Genomic DNA, 22,907 nt, shown 5'->3' on the forward strand with positions numbered 1-22,907 from the left:
TGTATTTTGTATATATCATTACACTTAAAAAAAAGCGCTCTATATAAATGTGGTGTATATATATAGGTACAGAACAGAATGCTTTCTTGGATCGAGTCTGATCATCATCGTAGTAACTAGTAAAATAATTAAATCGGAGCCGTCGACGAAACCATGCATGCATTGCATGATCTTATACCAATATTTATGGCTGGAAGCATTTAGTGAACACGTACATACGTCTGTCATGGACGTAATTTCGATCATGCTTCAAACATTCTCAATCTCTCTGTTAATTGTTGTAAGAAATATTTGAGATGGATAATTTTGTAGATTCTAAGCTATAAGGCAAAGCATGATGTACCGTACATGACATCGGATCGAGACTTGAAGATCAATAGTGCTTGGAAGGAAAATAATTAATTGGAAAAGAGTAATATTACTCATCAGTCATCATCTCATTATGTGATATTAGATGATTAGAGACTATTTATTATATTTTACTTATAAATCTATCATCTAATATCACATTTTGATATAAAAATAATAAAAAAATAAATGATGAATAGATTTTTTTCATTGAAAAATATTACTAGTAGCTAGTAGATAACCGGTTGACATTTGACCATAAATATTAAGATCACGATACTAAAACGAGAGATAATATGTACGTAGTTATCCAGCTCGATCAGCAATTCTCATCCATACATACATGAGACGCCCATATTTTGAGTTTTCTTCTCCATTTTGTACGTAAATAATGAAGAAAAACAAACTTACTTTGAAAACAGAGAGAGATGAGAGAGATCAAATAAAATATTATTTTTTAATATTTTTATTATTTAAAAATTTAAAAAAATTAAATTATTTATTATATTTTATACAAAAATTTAAAACAATTATAATAAGAATAAGAGAAGATGAATTAAGATCTTTTCAATACAAACGGCGCATTATTCCGCCTCCAACGAGAAAGGAAGCCAGGACGTGTACAGGACTTTTGAGTGATAACAAGAAAAGAAAGGCCAGCTACGTCAGTTAATGCAGAAGCTGCCTGAAAATGCCGGATTTAATTGGAATGATGGAATCCTTGGTCAAGAAGAATGCAGACAGTACGTACTGATAAGGGTTCCATCATGTGGCGGCATTTAAGTCTAACTGAACTACTATATATATATATATATATATAAACTGCATATATATATATATATATATATATATTGAAAAAGTTTATTTACTCACTTGATTTGTTCATTTGTCTTGATTGCTGGTATTTTTTATTTTTTTTATTATTATTTTTTATTTAATAATTAAAAAAGTGATTTTAAATATATTAATATATTTTTTTATTTTTTTAAAAAATAAAAATATAAAAAAAAAGTAAAAAAACAAAAAAAAAACAAACTGAGTGACACGCCCAACGTTAAATGTTGGACGGTAAAGTAACATTACCCATATATATAATGAGCAATATTCTTCAATTTTCTTTTGTAAAATATTTAGTTAAATTGAATAAGTCTGAAATTAGGATTCAAACTCCAAATTAATTGACCATGAATGATATCATATAAAATTATTGGTTATCCTAAAATTTTAAATTAATTAAAAATAAATAAATTTTTATATTTTTATATTATATATTGCTTAACACTTTCCTAAAGACCCACAATCAAAAAATCCTAGCTGTTGCTTAGAATTATTTAGTGCAATAAACAAAACCCAACTGCCTCTTGATCTTATCGTGCAATATGACATTAATTTGCCGAAACACAGAGCTAGCTAGGCTAGCTATATAAACCCAATCAGCCAGTAAGCATAAGTACTGCTGGCTATATTTCATCTACTAGCTCTACTCTTAATTTCTTCTACACTACAGTACTTGTTCTGATTTTCTGGGATAAATTAAACTACTTGGCCCAGCCAGCCAGCAGGCCATTCGATCTGGGTGTCATATTTTCTGCATTTCTTGAATCTTTGCTGCATGCCTAATTGGCCAATACATTTTTTCAACTGCCTGGACCAGTTTCGCCGGTACGACCACTACTACATCTCTACCCTCATATATATCTTATCGCCATCGAGATCGTTGGTCTTTTGAATTTATATATACACTATATATGCATGGGAAGAAGGCTCTGATTTTTGCTTGTAGAATAAGTCCACATTTATATACGTACACAAGCTGTTCATGAAGGCCTTTGATCCTGAGGATCGAGCTTTTGAAAGTGCGATAATGGCTACGCTTAGCTGGCGGAGATTGTTTGGTACTGCTGCTTTTGCTGGAATATTGCTCTTCTTTAGTGGCTTTTGCGCCTCTGAAAAGGGTACGTACCCATTTTTCCTGGCTTAAAGGGATAATTTAAAGATGCTGCATGTATTTCATGTATATTTTTTTATTTATAAATTAATGCTTTGCTCACGAACAAATTTTATGTGAAATTACTTTTTAAAACCTGAAATTATTATATGTATACTGATGCAAATTCTTGTCCTCATGATATAAAATGTAGGCCATAAATTAATGGGCCATCTTCAATTCTTAGATCATAATGTTTTCAAGAAATTGATTTGCAGTTGAATTTTGCAAATTGCAAATGACAAGGACATACATGTAATTATTATAATCAGTCATTCTTAATTATATATGGATTACTGATGAAAACTCATTATTTAATAAAAGTAATGGCGCTGATATATATATATATATATATATATACAATTTTAGAGTGTGTATATCTTGCGCACTTCCTTTAAAAAAAATAGAGTTTATTATTAAAAAATAATAACTTTTTCATGTAGATCATATATAATTTATTATTTTTTTAGAAGGAATACACGAGAGTTATACGCACACTCTAAAATAATAAATATTATTTCTCATTTCAGAATCTTCTCATTTTTCTTGATCACGAGATGAAAGAGATTTTACATTTTGCGAATTCAAGTTCCATTTTTTTAAAAAAAATAAATAAATACAAAGACGTATTCCAAATGTAGCATTGAATTTCTTTATGTACGATATTACGCGGCACCAATGTAGCATGTACTTGAGGCTTGTCTAAGCTGCTAACTTCTCCATGGCTAGCTCATGAAAGCTGTAAGTGGAGAGAAATATCAAATTAATGGGAATCAAATGCTGTCCATAAATATATATATATATATATATATATATATGTATGTATGTATGTGGAAAATGACCCATTCTGAATATTAATGAATGCACCGCAAAAGCTGATAATATTAATGAAAGTAGGTGACTACGATTAGCTCGAAAACAGTACAAACCTAACTTTATGCATGCCTTATGGTTAATAATACAGCTAATTATTAAGTAATTAATTTCTTGTAATTTGCTCCAAAAAAATTACTCATGAAGTGGTATTTTATAAATGAGTAATACTATTCATTATTTAAATTCTCATCATTTTCTCATCATTTCATAATGTGATATTAGATTATTAAAAATTATTTATTATATTTCACTTGTAAACTTATCATTTAATGTCATATAATGAAATTATGAGAAAATAGATGATGAATATATTTATTCTTTATAAATTTAACTATTTAAGTCGCATTTTATTAATTAATATTTATTCTAAAAACTTATACTGGTCGATTGTATTTTCAGTCGATTGCATGTATTTAATGAATCTCATTCATTTGAAAAATTAATTACATTATACTTGTTGGACATTTGAACCTCCTTAATTTCATCTTGCATTATATATCTAAGTACAAAACGAAATAAATGTAAGACATCAAAAGAATCGAATTCCTCGCTCGCTACAATAATAATACGTACTTCTTTAATTTTATTATTTTTCCTTTAATTTTTTATTTAATTTCCACGTACGCGCGCACAGCTCCAAACTACAGCTTCATGCACAAGGCAACCTCAGCCCCACCCATATCCTATTATGACTACATCATTGTAGGCGGAGGTACGGCTGGCTGCCCCTTAGCAGCCACTCTCTCCCACAACTACAGCGTTTTACTCCTCGAACGTGGTGGCTCACCTTATGGCAATCCTAACATCACTGAGTTAGACCTGTTTGGTGCCGCACTCTCTGACCTCTCCCCAACCTCCCCCTCCCAACGCTTCATCTCCAAAGACGGCGTCATCAACGCTCGGGCTCGTGTTTTGGGCGGTGGAAGCTGCTTAAATGCTGGATTCTACTCACGCGCCTCTTCACATGACGTCAGGTAGTAATATCATAAGTATGCATGACTCGGATTTTCTCATGTGTCGTCTTCCATTCTAGTACTACATGAATGTGTTTGCATGGCGCCTATATATATATATGTGTGTTGATAATTTTTGCCAATTAAATTGGCTCATAATTAATAGGGAAATGGGATGGGATGGGCGGCTAGTGAATGAATCATATCAATGGGTGGAAAGGGTGGTGGCATTTGAGCCACCAATGCAACAGTGGCAGACGGCGGTTCGAGACGGAATGTTGGAAGTCGGGGTGGTGCCGGACAATGGATTCACGTATGATCATATGTACGGGACTAAGGTTGGGGGCACCATATTTGATAAAGATGGCCATAGACATACGTCTGCCGACTTGTTCGAATATGCTAACCCTAGTGGCCTTACGGTGCTTTTACATGCTTCTGTGCATAGAATCTTATTTAGAACTCGAGGTAAGCTGTAGCAAATTGATGGACGAGTGAGAAAATTATTGGATATATTTTCTTAAAAATAGGATAAAATTTATTTATTTATTCACTATAATATATATAGTATTGTCTTCAAAATAAATGCTTGTTTAATATTATTCATCAAAATCAATCATCATAATTAAGCAGGAAGACCAAGGCCCAAGGCCCACGGAGTCATATTTAGAGATGCATCAGGGGCCAGGCACAGAGCCTATATCAAGAAGGGGTCCAATAACGAGATTATTGTATCAGCTGGTGCATTGGGGAGCCCACAGCTGCTTATGTTAAGTGGAATAGGGCCTCCAGACCAACTAAAGGCCCACAAGATCAGAGAAGTTTTGGACCTGCCTATGGTTGGCCAAGGCATGTCGGATAATCCCATGAATGCAATTTTCATCCCCTCTCCAGTCCCGGTCGAGATCTCTCTCATTGAAACCGTTGGCATCACCCACTTTGGAAGCTACATTGAAGCAGCCAGCGGTGCCAACTTTGCCGGTGGCTCTCCGAGAGACTTTGGGATGTTCTCTCCTAAGGTAGTGTTTTATAGTCACAACAAAGTTATTTTGGGCTGAGAGAGTAGTAGAAAAGCCTAGTTTTTTCCCGGATGCTTACTGGGCTCAAATTCTCTACCTGTCTAGAAGCCCAGGCCTGCTTTTAGCCAAGCAGCCCAACAGAGAAATAGTGCAAAACAACTCTAAATTATAATACCTTAATTTCGTCAACATTTTTAAGGAAATTTGACCTCAAACATGATTAATGTGTTTGTGTTGATCGCCGTTTACAGATTGGGCAGCTCTCCACAGTCCCACCCAAAGAAAGGACCCCAGAAGCCCTAGCCAAAGCAGTTGAACTCATGGACAAACTTGAAGAAGCAGCCTTCAGAGGTGGATTCATTCTAGAGAAAATCACGGGTCCAATGTCCACAGGCCATTTGGAGCTCCAGACCCTGAATCCCAATGACAACCCATCTGTCACTTTCAACTACTTCAAAGACCCCCTAGACTTGCAAAGATGTGTCCAAGGCCTTAGCACCATCGAGAGAGTAATAGAGTCAAAGGCTTTCTCCAAGTTCAGATACGACTTTTTATCTTTGCCAGCACTTCTCAACATGACCGCGAGTTCCCCAATAAATTTGTTGCCTAAGCATGAAAATGCTTCAAGGTCCTTGGAACAATTTTGCAAGGACACTGTGATGACCATTTGGCATTATCATGGAGGCTGCCAAATGGGGAAGGTTGTTGATCATGATTACAAAGTTCTTGGAGTTGATGCACTAAGGGTTATCGATGGATCCACGTTTAATCACTCTCCTGGAACTAATCCTCAGGCCACTGTCATGATGCTTGGAAGGTACATAACTATAATCCATTTGCAACATACTAAAATATACAATCATGTTAATTATTATGTGGAATCCTGCAACTGATCATGCTTTGAGTACTGTTTTTATATCATTGACGGACTATGTGTTTTAATGCATGCGGTGCAGGTACATGGGTGTAAGGATATTGAGAGAAAGACTAGCTGGCCGGAATGAGTCTCATGAGTAAATCATGATTGTAAACATCGTTTTGTTTTTATGAACTTAATTGATCAAAGTGCATGCATGGATTTGGAGGAGTACTCCGTTTTACAATGATCTGTACGTTGAAAGCCTAAAGAAATTTCAAATTAATTATAATTGATTCTTGTGATCATGGATTTGAAATTATACATACCTATATATATAATATATATATATATATATAAATTAATTAAACGTACGTGTACATTGAGGATCGATTATGTTAATAATTTATTTTCGAGTCTTCAACACTCTCATGTGGTACTTGTGGTACTAATCAAGACTACCATGCACTGTATGCTACTTATACCCCATCTATTAATATTCAATACGGTACCCCATAAGAAAAGTATATATATTGAATTAATATATATTTTATTAGATGGAAAGCTTCACAAACTGAGTGCATGTGAACATGTAATATAACGGTTGAGAAAGAAATTAGTTAATTGGCATATTCTTATGAAAATCTATGTAAAATTGAGTTGTAACAAGTGTTGAAGCAGTGTAATATGAAAAAGATTGAAGTGTGCTCAACATGGCTCGACTGGCGCTCGACTGGCGCTCGAGCGGGACCTTCCAGAGAGGTTCGCTCGACTTGCGCTCGACTTAGCGCTCGAGCGGAACCCATATAGAGTGATTTGCTCGATGTGCGCTCGACGAAGCGCTCAAGCGGAACGATACAGAGTAATTCTCTCAAGGTGCGCTCGATGTGGCGCTCGAGCAGAACCCATCCAGAGAGGTTCACTCAAGGTGCGCTTGACGTGGCGCTCGAGCAGAACCTATCCAGAGAGGTTCGCTCAAGGTGTGCTCGACATAGCGCTCGAGCAGAACCCATCCAGAGAGGTTCGCTCGATTTGCGCTCGAGCAGAACTCATCTAGAGAGGTTTGCTCGATGTGCGCTCAATGTCTTGCTCGAGCGGTTTCAGAAGACAACTTGCGCTCGACCTTCGCTCGACACCTCGCTCGAGCCAATGTTCAAGACAACTTAATTTTGAGCGTCGTGTCTTGCTGAGACTATAAATAGAACATGTTATTTTTGTTCTTTGGGTGAAGAAAATAGAGTAAAAACACAATCTCTTTTCAAGAGCATTTGAGAGAAACTTTTCTCTCATTCAAAGTTGAATCTCTTGGAAGATTTACCTTCACCAAATCACACTCAAGATAAAAACACTATAGAGTCCATTGAAGTGGACATATTCATTGGCCGGAAGGTTTCCGGAGCTGCCTTGCTGCAGAGATCGAGAGGTTCTTGTGGGATACTATAGAAAGGGTTATTTATGGAGTTGCAAGCCAAGATTTAGCTACTACAAAAGTTATGTGAGTGTTTCTAAATTGGTTGTAACGAACTTATATTTCTATAGTGGATTTGTGGTGGTGACCTACATCCGGAGTGGTTTTATATTTTGAAGAAGTTCTTCGAATGAGTTTTCACTCCGTGAACAAATCTCTGCTTTGATTACTTGTGTGATGCATATTTTTAATTAGTTGTATGGGTGTCAATATGTTTAGTAGACTAAGAAAATTTTGAATTACACCTATTCACCTCCCCTCTAGGTGTTGTGTTGGGTAGAACCACTGCTTTTTCAATAACAAAACAAAGTTCAGAAACTTGCATGCATGCGCAGAGTTGGAGCCATTACCATATGACCATCGATCAAGATCCAGCTACTATGCATGCAGCGAGTCATAATTCCCATTAATAGGACAAGCAGAAAAAATAATGATATTTGAAATAGCATTAGTATGAAAAAGAAATAGTTTATTCATAAAAAGGTTTTATAAAAACATGAAGCTCATAAATTGATGTAATATATTAGATCTATTTTATAATTAAAATAATTTTACAATCGAACTTATTAATCAAGATAAAAAAAAAATCATCTATTAATAAATTGATTCGTTGAAAGAGTAGAAACAAGATAAAACTTTATTAACGAGAGTACGTACTGTAGCTAATTAGTGAAACGGTATAAAAACCAGAGTTCATTACGTCCAATTGTAAAATTCCTACATAGCTACCAAAAGGTATATATTCCCAGGAGATCAGAAATAGGGAGGATTAATTTATTACTCTGTTTTCTTTTGCTTTTTTTTTTCAAATAGCCAATAGATGTCAAAAAGCATATTAAAATGAGAGAGAATATGACACAGGATATACCTTCAGGTCCAGGTTTCTGCTGCAATTGTCTCCCAACACGGATAGAGAGAGAGAGAAGAGAGAGAGAGAGAGAGAGAGAGAGAGAAGAAGGCATCGTGTATTCTGATCCATGGCATCTCCCTCTTGATTTTTCCCTCTCTCTCTCACTCCAGCTTGATGAAAGAAACGTTCAGAAGTCGAAAATAAAGCAGAATCCAAAAACATTCGTAAGCAAGCTTTTTTTTTTTCTCCCTGATAAAAGCAGCCTTGCATGGAATGCGTAGAAAGCAGGCACCGAAGGATATCCATGGCATATGCTTCCCTCGACCGCTTATCCACTGTTGGAAGAGCCTATAAAGCTGTCCGAGCTGCTAGACATCTCCACACAAACCAGAGGTGGTGGGTTTCGAACTGTCAAAAAGCTTGACATGAATTATGATCGTCGTCGCGATCGGCCGGTGAGCGAACTAGTTGTAGGGCTTCTCTCCCTTGGCAGGCATCATATATGCATGGCATGCATATCCGATATTCTAGCTAGCTTTCTAATGTCCCGCCAAAGGAGAGTTGCCCTCCAACTGCTTCAGCTTAATTAAATGTAATGATCTCAAGGGGCGCCCGCTAAAGATCGTGTTTTATATATGCAAGACTAGGTAAGCTCACAAAACATATATAACGCATGCATTTTGTGTTTTCTTGTTAATTTTCTGCGGTATTGCCACCCATACAGCCCATGCCATTTTCATCCCAACGTCATGTTTGTGACAAAAACTAATGATTTTTAAGTGCAAAGTTCATGCGTGCAAGTGTATTAACCGTGCATGTCAAGGGTGTGGAATACATTCAAGGGATTTTAAAGCACATATATTTCAGGCGAGACAGGACGTTCGTTTCGAGCTTAGATCATAGTTCCCAGATCAAGAGGCAGATCATACAAAAAAGCAGTATATCAAGGCCCCAGTACCAGTATCTGTCCGCGACAAGAGTCTTATTACTGTGCATTTGCTAATTTTGTATGTTTGAGAGATTTGTTCGAGCATGCATACACACACACATAAATATATATTTTTATAATAAGTGGCTATTCCAGCATGAACAATAATGAAAGTGATCTTCTTGTCCTTCCGTGCATAATCCTTGTGTGTTGTGTGGTTATTTCTTTATCCTTCTACTTTATTTTTTTGTGTCCTCTTATGTGAGGATATAAATATCTTTTGAGTTTTTTTTTTTTTCCGATTTGTGTCAGTGGGTCAGTAAGTGTCAGTGCATCATTTTAGTTATGGGGAAGCGGATGGTTTTGCTTGTATCAGTAATTTTGTGTCTCCGCCCAGTGCTTGTGTTAGTGCAAATTTTTTTTATTTACTTCTGTTTCTCTTCTTTTCATTATTATCCCTTTGTTTACAGGCGAGGGGATGTTCTCTCAGCTCTCAACAACGTCACACGCCTCCATGTTGTAGTAGTGACTCCATCGTACCAAGCCACTTAGGCTCCCTTCCGTCGTGACCCAACCCCCTACTCAACCATTTTTTCCTTTCTCTCCACGCACGGCTAAAACAATGGACAATAATTGGTGTTCTCTAATATGTTTATGTTCTTATTTTTGAAATTAATAGATAGTTATTACTTTTTGCAGGAGACTTGGACTCTTTGGTTTGAAATTTATGCTGCTTTGAGGTTGTATGTCGTGGTAGATATTCTTCTGGGTATGAAGAAAAAAGATGCTTTAATTTTTTTTTGTTGGACTAAAAGATGTTGCTATGTTATTTTATATATATATATATATTTGGTTGGATTTGTATATTTTGAGAAATTGCTATGTTATTTTTCTTTTAGTCTTTGATGGCTGCCATTTCCTCTGCTATAATGTTGTTGATGTTATGCAAGCAATGAGATCCTCTATAGGCTCTTTGCTCTCGAGGGTGAGATTTGCATGATACAACCATTTTTGTCGCTTATATTGTATTGCAGGTTCTATGCATGAGTAAATTTCTCTTTGCCCCACTACTTTTTGTTATTGGACAAGTCTCATTTTTCACTCAAATGGTTTGTCCTATATGTGTGTGGGACTCAAAGTTACATGCCATAATTCATAACTTTCATGTGTTTTTGTAAATTGATTGTTCCGATGTTGTAGTTGGATAATTAAGAGAATGAACCTAACTCTGTAAGATTATAACCTGTTTTGGAATATCTGATTGCTCTTCTGTGTTTTGACAAGTTTAATATGTAGCAAGAAAGGTTGATGATAAAGGTATTAGGTGCAATATTTGCCTGTTATTTCCTGCAATATGTTTTATATCAGACAAAGCTTGATTTAGGAGGTTTCATTGTCACTATAAATTTAGGAATTAAGACCGTATAGATGCAACCATTTTCTTCCACTTTTTATAGAACTAAGATCTACCCCAGCAGCATTTCACGCTTTCACCTGTTGACCCATCACACAAATGGCAAGACCAGTACTACTCCTGTGTTTACAGGATGTCATGACTACCATGCTAATACGTGTTTTTCTTGCTTATTACTTCTCTTCTCTTCCACTTTCTTTGTTTACTTCTTTTTTTGCTTTGAGATTCTATGTCGTGGCAGATATTCTTCTAGGTATGAAGAAAAAAGATGCTTTTTAATTTGTTTTTTTGTTGGACTAAAAGAAGTTGCTATGTTAATTTATTTTATTTTTTATGTTTTGGTTGGATTTGTATATTTTGAGAAATTGCTATGTTATTTTTCTTTTATATATTTTGTTGGAATTGTATATTTTGTTAAAGATGCTTCCATCTAAAAGTGTGTTTTCCAGCTTCAAATCTCTATGGCATAATTTGTACAAAATAAAGATAAAAAAAGAAAAAGAAAAAAGGATCTTCAAAATGTTCTTTTAATGGTAGAGAAATATAAATTAGGAGGGAGAAAGTAAAAAAAGACAGCTTTTAAGAGTGAAAATGTAGCATTTTTAGCAATGACTCTATTTTTATATCACATCCAGGGAATCCTGCTTCACGAGATGGGTAAGTTTGGTAGTCTATTAGGAGGTTATATTCTTTTTCTTTCACAACCCAAAGTTCTTTTATCATGAACTACGTGAAAAAATTGGTGTTCTCTAATATGTTTATGTTCTTATTTTTGAATTAACAGATGACTATTGCTTTTTATAGGAGATTTGGACTGTTTGGTTTGAAGTTTATGTTGCGGTAGATATTCTTCTAGGCATGAAGAAAAAAAAGATGTTTTTTAACTTTTTTTTTTTGTTGGATTAAAAGAAGTTGCTATGTTATTTTTTATATATATTAGGTTGGATTTGTATATTTTGAGAAGTTGCTAAGTTATTTTTCTTTTATATATTTTGTTGGAATTGTATATTTTGTTAAAGATGTTTCCATTTAAAAGTCATGTGTTTTCTAGCTTCAAATCTCCATGGCATATTTCCTGCAAAATAAAGAAAAAAAAAAGTATCTTCAAGCTGTACTTTTAATGGTAGAGAAATATAAAGGAGAAAGTAAGTGAAAAATGACAGTTTTAAGAGTAAAAATGTGGCATTTTTAGTAATGTTGCTATAGATGGCTCTTACTATTTTTTTTCTTCCATTAATAGAAGTTGTTCTGTTTTGTTTTTAAATTCATGGTCTTTTGGTGTTTCTCTTTGCTTTCCATGGTGACTTTCTATGGGTTGAATTATAAATTTGTGATCTTTTTTATTTTTAAACTTCTTGGTTTGGTTTTTGTAGGGAATTTGCTTTGTTTGGCTTGAAGTTTATGTTGCTTCAAGGTTTGTATTTGTCTGATTTACACATTGTTTTGCATTAATCAATTGGATTTCTTAGTTTTTTTTTTTTAAAAAAAAAGATGGAACCCCAAGTTTATTGATTACCCTCACTTGTGGTAGAAGAAAATCGTGGTTACAGCCCAACACATGGTGGTTACATAAAATCCAAAACCCAGGCGTCAAAGACCAATCTAAAGGACAACACTAATTTAAAATAACAACACTGTTTACAGCAAGACACCAAGTACATGGAAATTTGCAAGGGAGAAACAAAACCAAAACAGAGAAGCAATAACATAAAACAAACCAAAAAATAATTTACCTGGTACAAACCTTATCGTACCCGCAGGTGTGGTAAATCCAATTTGTCCATGTGAAGAAGACCTCTTAACCAATTAGGCCAGGTATGATTGTCAGACCATTCCGAGTTCAAGCCCTCAACCCCACACTTTGCTAGGAAGTCAGCCCCAACAAAATGACTATTTGCAACTAAAATTGATTGTAAATAGTCTTTTGGTTGCAATAAATTAAACACAAAAATATGTTTTTCTTGTAGATATAATCCAACCTATTCAAGTAATCTTGAATTGGACTTCTTGGTTTGGTTTGTCTTTTTTGTTATTATGATGTTGGATGTGTCTTGATCTATTGAGTCCTACTTGTTTTTTTATGCGATTCTTTTGATTTTCAGATTTTTGAAAAAAAAAACATGTCTTTTTGTTTTATTTATAATTAAAAATATATTTCTTTCGGTATAAAAAAATAGATGCTTTTTTTCTTTTTCTTTTTTTTTTTTTTGCATTAATAGAAGTTGTTATGTTTTTTATTTTAAGAATAGTTGGTATCTTTCTTTAATATATTTGGTTGGATTTGTATATTTTTTTTATTGAATAGATATAGATAGAAGTTACTATTGGGAGCACCATTTTACACACATGATGTGGCATCATCTAGATCACACATCTCCCCAAGTGAGTGTTGGGAACAATCAATTAGAAGCAGTCATGCAGTGAGTACAAAGTGTGCACTGCTATAATGGTTTCTCTCTAGCATTACTCTTTTTTATTGATTTGGTTTCTTGGTTTCATTTGTCTTGTCCGATTTGCAGCTTCTTGGAAAAAAAAGATGGCTTTTACTTTTTTATTTTATGGTTTTTTTTTTTTTTTTTTGTTGCATTGATAGAAGTTGCTGTTTTTTATTTTAAAAATTATAGGTATCTTTGTTTTATATATTTTGTTGGGTTTGTATATTTTGTTATTGATTCTATTTTTTGGTTCCGTTTGTCTTTTTTATTATTGAGCTCTCATCTGCAGTTTTATTTTAAAATGAGTAAACGGATTTATGCTATTTGGATTAATGAGTTTGTGATTTTTATTTATCTTTTAAAAATGTTTAAGGGATTTAAAAAATGTTTGAAAAAAAAAACAAAAAAACCCACTATACCAATTTATACTGTTTGGATTAATGAGTTTTTTATTTTTATTTCTGTGCATTTTCTATTGTTGGCCTCTCAAGTGCAGATTTTTTAAAATGAGTAAACCGACTTATGCTATTTGGATTAATGAGTTTGTATTAACGAGTTGGAATTAATGAAACATCATTAAATGGATTTATACTATTTGGATTAATGAGTTTATATGGTCTGTGGCGTGCCTACAACATCATCCTTATCAGAACTTTTTTGTTTCATTTGTATTAACGAGTTGGAATTAATGAAACATCATTAAATGGATTTATACTGTTTGGATTAATGAGTTTATATGGTCTGTGGCGTGCCTACAACATCATCCTTATCAGAACTTTTTTGTTTCATTTTGCACAGATTTCTCAGACCGATGTCAAACTCTTTTTTGAATCAGTCTGTGGAGAGGTCTATGATCATCCATCTGATATAATTTTGAAATTTTATTTCTTGTTGATGCAGCTTGGATAGTTGTATTAGCAATTGCAAGAAATGCACTAAAGGGGATAACCTTTTTTTTTTTTTTTTTTTAATGCAGGTTTATCGCGTGAGGCTACTAAGGGACTACAAGCATTCCACTCGTATCGCTTTTGTTGAGCTTGTAATTTGCTCCTTTTTCTTTATTATTGCATGCTCAATCTTTTTTGTTTTTCATGCATAGTTTTACTCCTTCAAAGCATCAAGATTTGTAAAAAATGAAAGAGTTTTCAAATGACCAGTTCTTGGAAAGAAAGCTATGATGAACGTTCTAGATCCTAGGTCAAATCCTGTTAATGTCGAGAAAATTTTTCCGGTGGACAACAAGGATTTATTGAGTAATGTGGTTGAGAAATTTGTATGTGCTACTTTGATAGTAGTGATTGCTACTCCTTTATGCTTATTATGTTAGATTCAAACGAGATAGTTCAAACTATGTTCCTGGGCCTCTTTTTTTTTGTATATTCTATATAACTTTTGCTGGTTTTGATGCTGGTGTTTATATTTTAATGATAATAATCTTTGAATAATTTGGGAGTGAATTGATAAATTCTTCTATTTGGATTTAAACCTCTTTTTTAATTATAACTGCCTAGAATAAGGTTTGTCTACAGTTGTATTCAAGGATTGGATGTAGTTGTATTTAGTAAGATCAAGGAATGGTAGAAATTGGCGATTAACAATTTTTGTTTTTAGGCATATGCTATCAATGTCTCAATCTGTAATCTGTATTTGATAATTTCTACCATCGTGATATTATCCACAATCATATAACTTAAAAGGATAATCTAACTCTTATGATCTTATGCTAAGGTACTAACAGTTGAAGGATGGGTTGATTGAACTCCCAGAGCTAGGATAAGGAGGATATGCTATTTTTTTTCAATATAATATTTCCCTTCAGCAGATTTGCATTGTATTGTTACTAATTTACTTATTTGCATATTACTCAAAAACATTATATTCGACACACATATATAGGATAAAACTATGGATTTGATTAGGCCAACAAGTCATTCTGAGTGGATCATAGATGTGAGATATGTTTTGTGCCATTTAACAGTTTTGTATAATCAATTTGCTAAACTTGTATTAAACTATGGTGTATTTCGAACTAATCTTTTTTGTTTCTAATCTATCAAACATGTAATTATTATACTTCACTATGTTATCATTATCCAAAAATATTTGCTAAAATGTGCTCTTTTTTTCTATGCATTAAATTAATCAATTTCTTTTTTGTAAAAGAACATATTATTTTTGTAAAACAATTGTTTCAGTTTGATCCAGCTAGGCAAACATGTTTTGCATGTTACTTGACCTAGTATAAATATATATATATAGAGTAATTCTACATACAACTGTGAAGTGCGTAAACGCCGTATAATCGCTTTAAAAAATAGTGGAGTCCACTATTAAAAAATTAATTTTTTTCATGTAGATTCTGTATTTTTTCACTTTTTTCAAAATGATTACGCGACAGCGGCACAATTCACGGTTGCAAATATCTTTTCTCATATATATATATATATAAATAAATACTGAAACTACAATTATGGTTTATATATGCAACAACATGACAAATTTATTTACTTCAGCTGCCCGAAACTTAAGAATAATACAAGAAAAAGATCAGAGGGTGTGATTTCTGATCTGGCTCCCTAAATTATCTGAAAAGAAGAATTAGTTAGTCTTACGTACTTCCCTTATTTGTTATCGTTGGTTGCATCACTTTATCATTACTTCTTCGAGTGAGGACTTCAGCTCATGCTTCACCCGCAACGTCTAATTATTTGAACCGTGTGTGAGTGTGTTATTCTTATACTCCATGGCAGCTCGAGGGTTATACCTCGGAATATTCCGTACGTGTGTTGGAGAAAAAAGAAACCAACAATTAGAGAGTGTGCCTGTTGTGTTTAAAGGAAGGTTAGCGAAGTACATGTACGTGTTAGTGGGGTTCTATTAGATGTATTAGTCCAGTAGTAATTATTTCAAATGAAATGATAGGAGTACGAAACTTCACAAATGCAATTTGAGTTCTATTCATATATGAGAAAAATACATAATTACAAACTAAATTCAACCAAAACATGTTAATCCTTGAATCTTCCAAAATTACGTTGGATTTCAGTGTGATATATATACGCACAAGGAATACCAAAGCTCAATTTTGGAGAAATGTTTTAACTATAAAAAAATTTCACAAATTGATGTAACTTAACGTCATATGTTATATTATATATACTTATTCTAAATTATATTATATGCATCATATAAATTTATAAATTTATTTTTATATAATTTCTTCCAACTCGTAACACTTTTCTAATTTCTATTGTCGTGTCTTATCGTAAATCCCATACGAACATACACAAATTCAAAACCCACTCCCAGCATACATTAATTTTTCGCTTAGCGGCCTGTTTGGTCACGATGACATCATGTGCTTCTATTGCTTTAGGTTTACCCAATATTTGTGGCCGCCCGATCGAGGGCGTAACTTAAATGCATGGGGTCCATGGCGGTGTACTGTCATAAATCATGTGATCCCCCCCATCTGGCTTCTAACAGCAATATTTATGTGGAATAAGTATCAAAGTTATAAGTTTGACCCAGGCCTCGATTTACATGGATTCAACTCCAGAAGCAGTCTTTTTCTGCCTTTATTCGACAATTTAAATTTAATACGATAGAGCCTGTAGGTTATGCAATTCAAGCACGCCTCAACAACCATGCACGTACCCTTCGGTCATCAAGAGCATTCCTACCACTTGTGCTCTGATTGCTGTGTGTGTGAGAGAGAAAGAGAGAGGCAAATTTCTAAGTCAAACCGGCTGAAATTGGCCTTCTTTATTTTAGGGGATTGGTCCAACGTACACCAAAAATAATATCATATATGAATTAATAAAAAAACTATATAGATCTCCAAAATTTCTTGATGAATGACATGATGAGTACTCTTCTGATTTACAGTCAGATCAAGGGTCGGTTCCGAAGTCAAAGTGGAATAAATTGACCTTTGTATGTTATATAAAATTAATTCACACCTTAAATTATCAAAATTAACACAATATTAATATGCCCTCAAGTCATAATTGAATGTCATAACCTCTCCTCCAAAATCAACAAATCAAAAAAAAAAAAAAAAAAAAAATCATAATTGACTGTCAAATAGCATCGTCTATATTAAGATTCGATGGTCAAGATTAATGTATCATATCACCGGCTCTTTTTTCCATCTAAATGGTAAAATTTGGATGATGAGGGGCTGTATTTAAAAATGAATAGTAGGTGTACCGAACAATGTTGATATTTTACAATGAAAAACAAAAACAAGAATAATTAACTCAGGTATATATAATGTTCAGAAACATCGAGGAGGCTTCTTGTATGCCAACAAAAACAAAAAGTTAAGTGCTCGATCAGGTAGACTCGGCCGATAGTCATGATCCATATATACGTGGAAAGATCTACAAAAATGACCTCCTGCTGGTAGTGGGATGCAGATGAAAGTGACTTGTCCATGCAAAAGTTTGGAAAAATATGGCACCCACCAATGGAGACGTTATATACCAGTGAGAACAAGAATTTTGGTGAGCTAAAGCAAGTTGGCCACCGAGAAAATTTATTCAAAGGGGTTAAGCGTATGGCCTAGCTACATCTACAAAAAGCTTTCTTGCGTGCCTTTTTCTTCTCCATGCTTTCCATTTTCACGTCTGTAGGATGTCACTACCAAAATATATAGCCTTCATCTCATTCATGATGTGAACCTCCAAGACCACTTCTTTTCTTTTTAGTTTGGAGAAGCCTTAATTAATTACAAGTTCCTTATATATGGAAAAGAAAACTGCCCCATGACAACGCATCGGTTGATGTATTGATTCTTCGAATCAGTAAATTGGATGATTCATTTGCTTAAGGTTTATTATATGATGTTGCTATTAGAACAAATTGTCTGATTTCAGTAACGGCCAGACACGTCAGATGGGATTATTGGAAAGATGGAGGAAAGTATATACTCTTCTAGATAGAGGAAAGTCAGGTAGGAAGACGCGTTCATGGTAAGCCGTGTAAGATAACCTGTCCGAAATTTACTATCAAGAAAACTCTGATCATTTATGCATCGACAAATGCACGCACAGATAGAAAGAGTATATTCGGTCAAACCAACAAGAATGAAAAGAATCAAACACACGGAGTAATAACTTGGGGGTGGGGAGAGAGAGAGAGAGAGATCAGGAAAATGCACTCATCTAGCATCAGAGAGGCCTGCCTTACTGGCTGCTGTCCAACTCCTATTCGTAGCCTTCTTGATTCACAAACTCACACTCCCAAATCTACAGGCAGCAGCTCTGCATATCACGGCTTTGTAGTGGCCACAGCTTTGTCCCTTTTGCCAAATACCCCATTTACTAACCATGAGTCCCTCCCTACATTGCACGAATCATTTTTTAACTTCGTAAGAACATACCCACAATACTATCAGACTGAACTGGCTGATCAAATAAGAGGCCAAGAATATTACCACCTCACCATCTACAACCGTGTATGCCTCGATTATGTTGGCCACGGTCTCTTCTCACATTCTCAGCAGCGGAGTCACTCTCCAGAAGCCCCAGTTGCTGCTTCATCATCATCTCCTCTTCCATCCCCACACTTTCATGAGGTGCCCTTCTTTGATATATCCTACAAGTCAGTAAACTTGAATTCCCAAATAATCTACGGTGACCAAGAATCAGAACTGGAAACCAAGCTCCGATTGAGAATCATGGCCTTCATGAATATCTCTCAAGTTGATTACAACCTGGTACTCACTGCCAACCAGTCATCTGCTTTCAAACTTCTAGCAGATTGTTATCCTTTTCAGTATAACCGAAATCTTCTTACGGTTTATGATTACCAGAGTGAGGCAGTGGAAATGATGACTAAAAGCTCCAAAAATAGAGGAGCCCAAGTCCTGTCAGCTGAGTTCTCATGGCCCAACCTGAGCATCCAATCTGGAAAATTGAGAAAGATGCTAAAGACTAAAAGGAAGGATAGGAAGAGGGGACTGTTTGTTTTTCCCCTTCAGTCAAGGATGACCGGATCACGCTACTCATATCAGTGGATGAGCATTGCACAAGAAAATGGATGGCATGTCTTGCTTGATGCATGTGCGTTGGGGCCGAAGGATATGGACACCTTAGGCCTCTCTCTTTTTAAGCCTGACTTTCTCATTTGCTCCTTTTACAAAGTTTTTGGGGAAAACCCATCTGGGTTCAGTTGCTTATTCATCAAGAAATCCAGTGCTTCAGTGCTAAAGGATTCAGCCAATGCTACAAGAATAGGTGTTGTGGGACTTGTTCAAGCATCAAGGACACCTGAATTCACTGGAGATCAGGCAATTACAGAGATGGAAATTGATCAAAAAATGAGGTCCGAATTGTGGAACGATGACTTAGTTGTACCACACTCGATCTCTGGCCCATTATGTGTTCAGCAGGAAAGTGGTGAAACTTCTAAATGGAATGAAACTGAAGGAGTCTCTCCAAAGCAGAAGGCAGTATTACTCTCTGAAATAGTGGAACTAGAGACACCCTTTGAATCTGCTGGATCAAAATACAAAGAAGGCAGCGTAAATGGGAGCTCAGATATTGAATGTAGAGGCTTGGATCACGCAGATTCACTGGGCCTTATGCTAATTAGTAGCAGACATAGGTACCTGATCAATTGGTTGGTAAATGCGTTGATGAGTCTCCAACATCCACATTCAGAAAATGGGCATCCTTTGGTCAGAATCTATGGACCAAAGGTTAGTTTTAACCGAGGACCTGCGGTGGCATTCAATGTGTTTGACTGGAAAGGAGAACAGATTGATCCCACCCTTGTACAGAAGCTCGCTGACCGAAACAATATTTCACTAAGTTCTGAATTTTTGAAGCACGTCTGGTTATCAGACAAGCATGAAGAAGAGAGGGAGAAAGCATTACAGACAAGAAAAATTGAATTTGAAGGAACGGTCTTACATAAGAAGAGTGATAAATATCAACCTCAAACAGTACCAGTGGTCACGGCAGCACTTGGTTTGTTCACAAATTTCGAAGACATATACAGGCTTTGGGCATTTGTTTCGCAGTTCTTGGATGCAGACTTCGTGGAGAAAGAGAGATGGAGATACACAGCTCTTAATCAAGAGAGATTCGAAGTTTGAAAGTTTCGTTCTTTCACATGGTGCAAAATATTTATTTGTTGTGTATTAGTGTGATGTCTACATAAATATATAAAGTCGCACTGGACGGTAAGATGTATAGTGGCACGGCCATAACTTTGGGATTATTTCTCAAAAATTTCAATCCAGAGTCACATAGTGCAAGAATTATGCTGGCTATACATTCCTAGTTTGATAAGAATAACACTACAATCAACGTGTAAAGCACGAAGTATTGATGAGTTTCCTCTTAAACTCACACCAGTAGGGAAGAACTGCGTATCAATCCTGAGGGAAAGTCATCTTAAGAGATCAGTAGGACCGAAGAAGATTAGGAGTGTTGCAGATGAAAAACCAATGCACTTGAGAGTTCTCCCATCTAGTTGCAGAATGGTCCTATCAACGATTTCTCATAAAATTATTCATCCAATGTTATATCTTCTTGCATAGCCACTCATTTGATCATGTTGGTTTGAACCGGACACGGCTCATAGGGATTCATGAACTCCCAAATTGCCCCCACTACACAAAGTCATTGCCAGCCCTATACCCATATAACTCTCTCAAAAAAAAAAAAAAAATCATTTTTTTTTAATTGCTCATCTTCAAAATTTAAGTATTCTGCAGTGCATACAAGACTATCGACCAAAAATGGCTACATTTGGCCCGTAAAAATAATAATAAGGAACATCCTCAACAGAACCAAGCTCATATAGAATCCGCTACGTACGGGCAACAAAGAATAGCCAACTAATAGGAAATACAAAATGCACAAAGAAACTTCAAAACCAAATCCTAATATCTCAGCCTCAGAAGAACTACTTTACCTGGATGTTCTAGTTTCGGCTGTTCGCAGCTTTATAATTCTTTGTAGGACAGTAGGAGGCTTCCGGGATGGTGACGCAAAAAAAAAAAAAAAAAAAAAGGATCGTGTTTCGGGTCGGTCGGGTACCCCGGAAGCTTTGGGGCCTGGGCTACTTTACAGTTTTCAACTTTTCATGGAGCATTAAGGAATAATTGCAGTTTCGGAAAAATGAAAAGTGATGAAGAAAAATCCAACCTTTTCGGTGAAGGGGAATTAGACATAATCGTGGAAATGCCTGAAAATATTATAATATATTTCATATTTATAAGTTTTTTGTAATCGCAATAATTACAATTGAGAAGAATATAATCTAAAAATCCGAACTCAAGATACCTTCAGTATTGTAATCGATTTTGTATTACAAATTTTAAGAAACAACAGTATAAAGTAAGTAGTTTGATTATAAATTAAGATTATTATACGTTAGTTAGTTATATATATTATTATTAAAGTCAGTTCTTTCGAAACCTGTATTTATGTACCACACGTCATTTATCATGTTTTATTTTGCATATTATAATTATGTATGTATTATGCATCTAAGCTTTCATAAAATCAAGTATAAGATGAACTCAGAACACTTAATCAAACGACCATTTAGATGCATGATATCAATGTAGTTTCATGGTGGATGTGTAAGCCACAACTCAAACGTGGTCCACCATAATATGCCACAATACCATCAGCAGCTCTGTAAGACGTGGGGTTGATGCACAACCTCACACACAAAGTTAAGTATGTTGGCTAGTCAAATCAGTCAGATAAATCATATCAGTCAGTTAATTCAAATAAATCAGTCATGCAAAGCATAAACATCAGTATAATCAGTCATGATTTTAATTCTCACCATGAAATATTTTATGAAAACTTTATGTTAAGTGTATTTATGATATAATGAGTTTCTTATTTAGTCATCGACTCATTTTAGTTTTTTTTTTTTTTTAATTTTTTAAACCATCCCAAATCAAAATATTTATGAAGTTAGAGGTGCAAAATGAAACTTAGTCCAAAGAGGCATATAGTGGCCTAGGTATATGGATTTTAAGTTATGATTTTTATGGTGTGAATTTTGAAAAATTTTAATAAATATTTTCACGAACTCTCTCTTATAATTTTAGTATTTTAATATAAAACGATTCTATTTATTATAAAAAAATCTTTGTATTTGGTGCTTCATTTAAAAATTTAAAAAATATATATTTTTAAGTCAAGTTTAATAATAAAACTTCGACTCTGAGAATTTTTAAAAATAATTTTATTATTAATTATAGTGGGAATGTTACAATATAAGATTTAAATAAACAGGCTTTATATAAAGTAGTAAACAGAATGACTTTTTTAAAATTTTTTTAAAGTAGAATTTACTTTTTTACAAAAGTCTGCACGTGATTTTATTCGAGACTTATGCAGATCATTTCACTATATATAAAATTAAAAATCTGCTTTTGTTGGGAATCTACCAAATTATACGGTATAACATATATCAATCTTTTTTAATTGGCGGCCATTGAAAGGTGTTAGATTAGGCTAGGCCACGCCGACAAGGCCCGAACTCAAAATTTGACGACGCCCGAAATGGCCCGGAAGTGATATTTATTATTTATGGCCGCCTGCCTTCGCGTAACAAAAACGGCACATTGTATACGTGTACTTGAGTTTAGGTTCAAACTTCAAAAATTCAAATACTACGGTGGTGTGAAAGTGGCACCAAATTAATATCAGTCTTAACTGACTACGTTATAGACGTGACATGGATGCATGTTGACTTTTCTCCTCCACCTACCACCTTGGAGTAACCGACATCAT

At 34.7% G+C, this 22,907-nt stretch overlaps 2 protein-coding genes across 2 annotated transcripts; both read left to right on the forward strand.

The window, feature by feature from the left end:
• The first annotated feature begins 1,786 nt into the window (after positions 1 to 1,786).
• LOC121237543 (protein HOTHEAD-like) lies at positions 1,787 to 6,347 on the forward strand. The gene is made up of 7 exons (XM_041134329.1): positions 1,787 to 2,018; positions 2,109 to 2,303; positions 3,846 to 4,185; positions 4,331 to 4,632; positions 4,798 to 5,183; positions 5,435 to 6,000; positions 6,140 to 6,347. The coding sequence occupies exons 2-7, from the start codon at positions 2,168 to 2,170 to the stop codon at positions 6,198 to 6,200; spliced, it is 1,791 nt and encodes a 596-aa protein (XP_040990263.1). The 5' UTR covers positions 1,787 to 2,018; positions 2,109 to 2,167; the 3' UTR covers positions 6,201 to 6,347.
• An 11,762-nt stretch (positions 6,348 to 18,109) lies between these two features.
• Positions 18,110 to 20,416, forward strand: LOC121237535 (molybdenum cofactor sulfurase-like). Its single transcript, XM_041134310.1, has one exon. It carries the CDS (start codon positions 18,293 to 18,295, stop codon positions 20,237 to 20,239), a length of 1,947 nt encoding a protein of 648 aa, XP_040990244.1. The 5' UTR covers positions 18,110 to 18,292; the 3' UTR covers positions 20,240 to 20,416.
• Positions 20,417 to 22,907: the final 2,491 nt, after the last annotated feature.

The sequence above is a fragment of the Juglans microcarpa x Juglans regia genome, chromosome 6S (genome assembly GCF_004785595.1).
Source record: "Juglans microcarpa x Juglans regia isolate MS1-56 chromosome 6S, Jm3101_v1.0, whole genome shotgun sequence".
Lineage (NCBI taxonomy): Eukaryota > Viridiplantae > Streptophyta > Magnoliopsida > Fagales > Juglandaceae > Juglans > Juglans microcarpa x Juglans regia.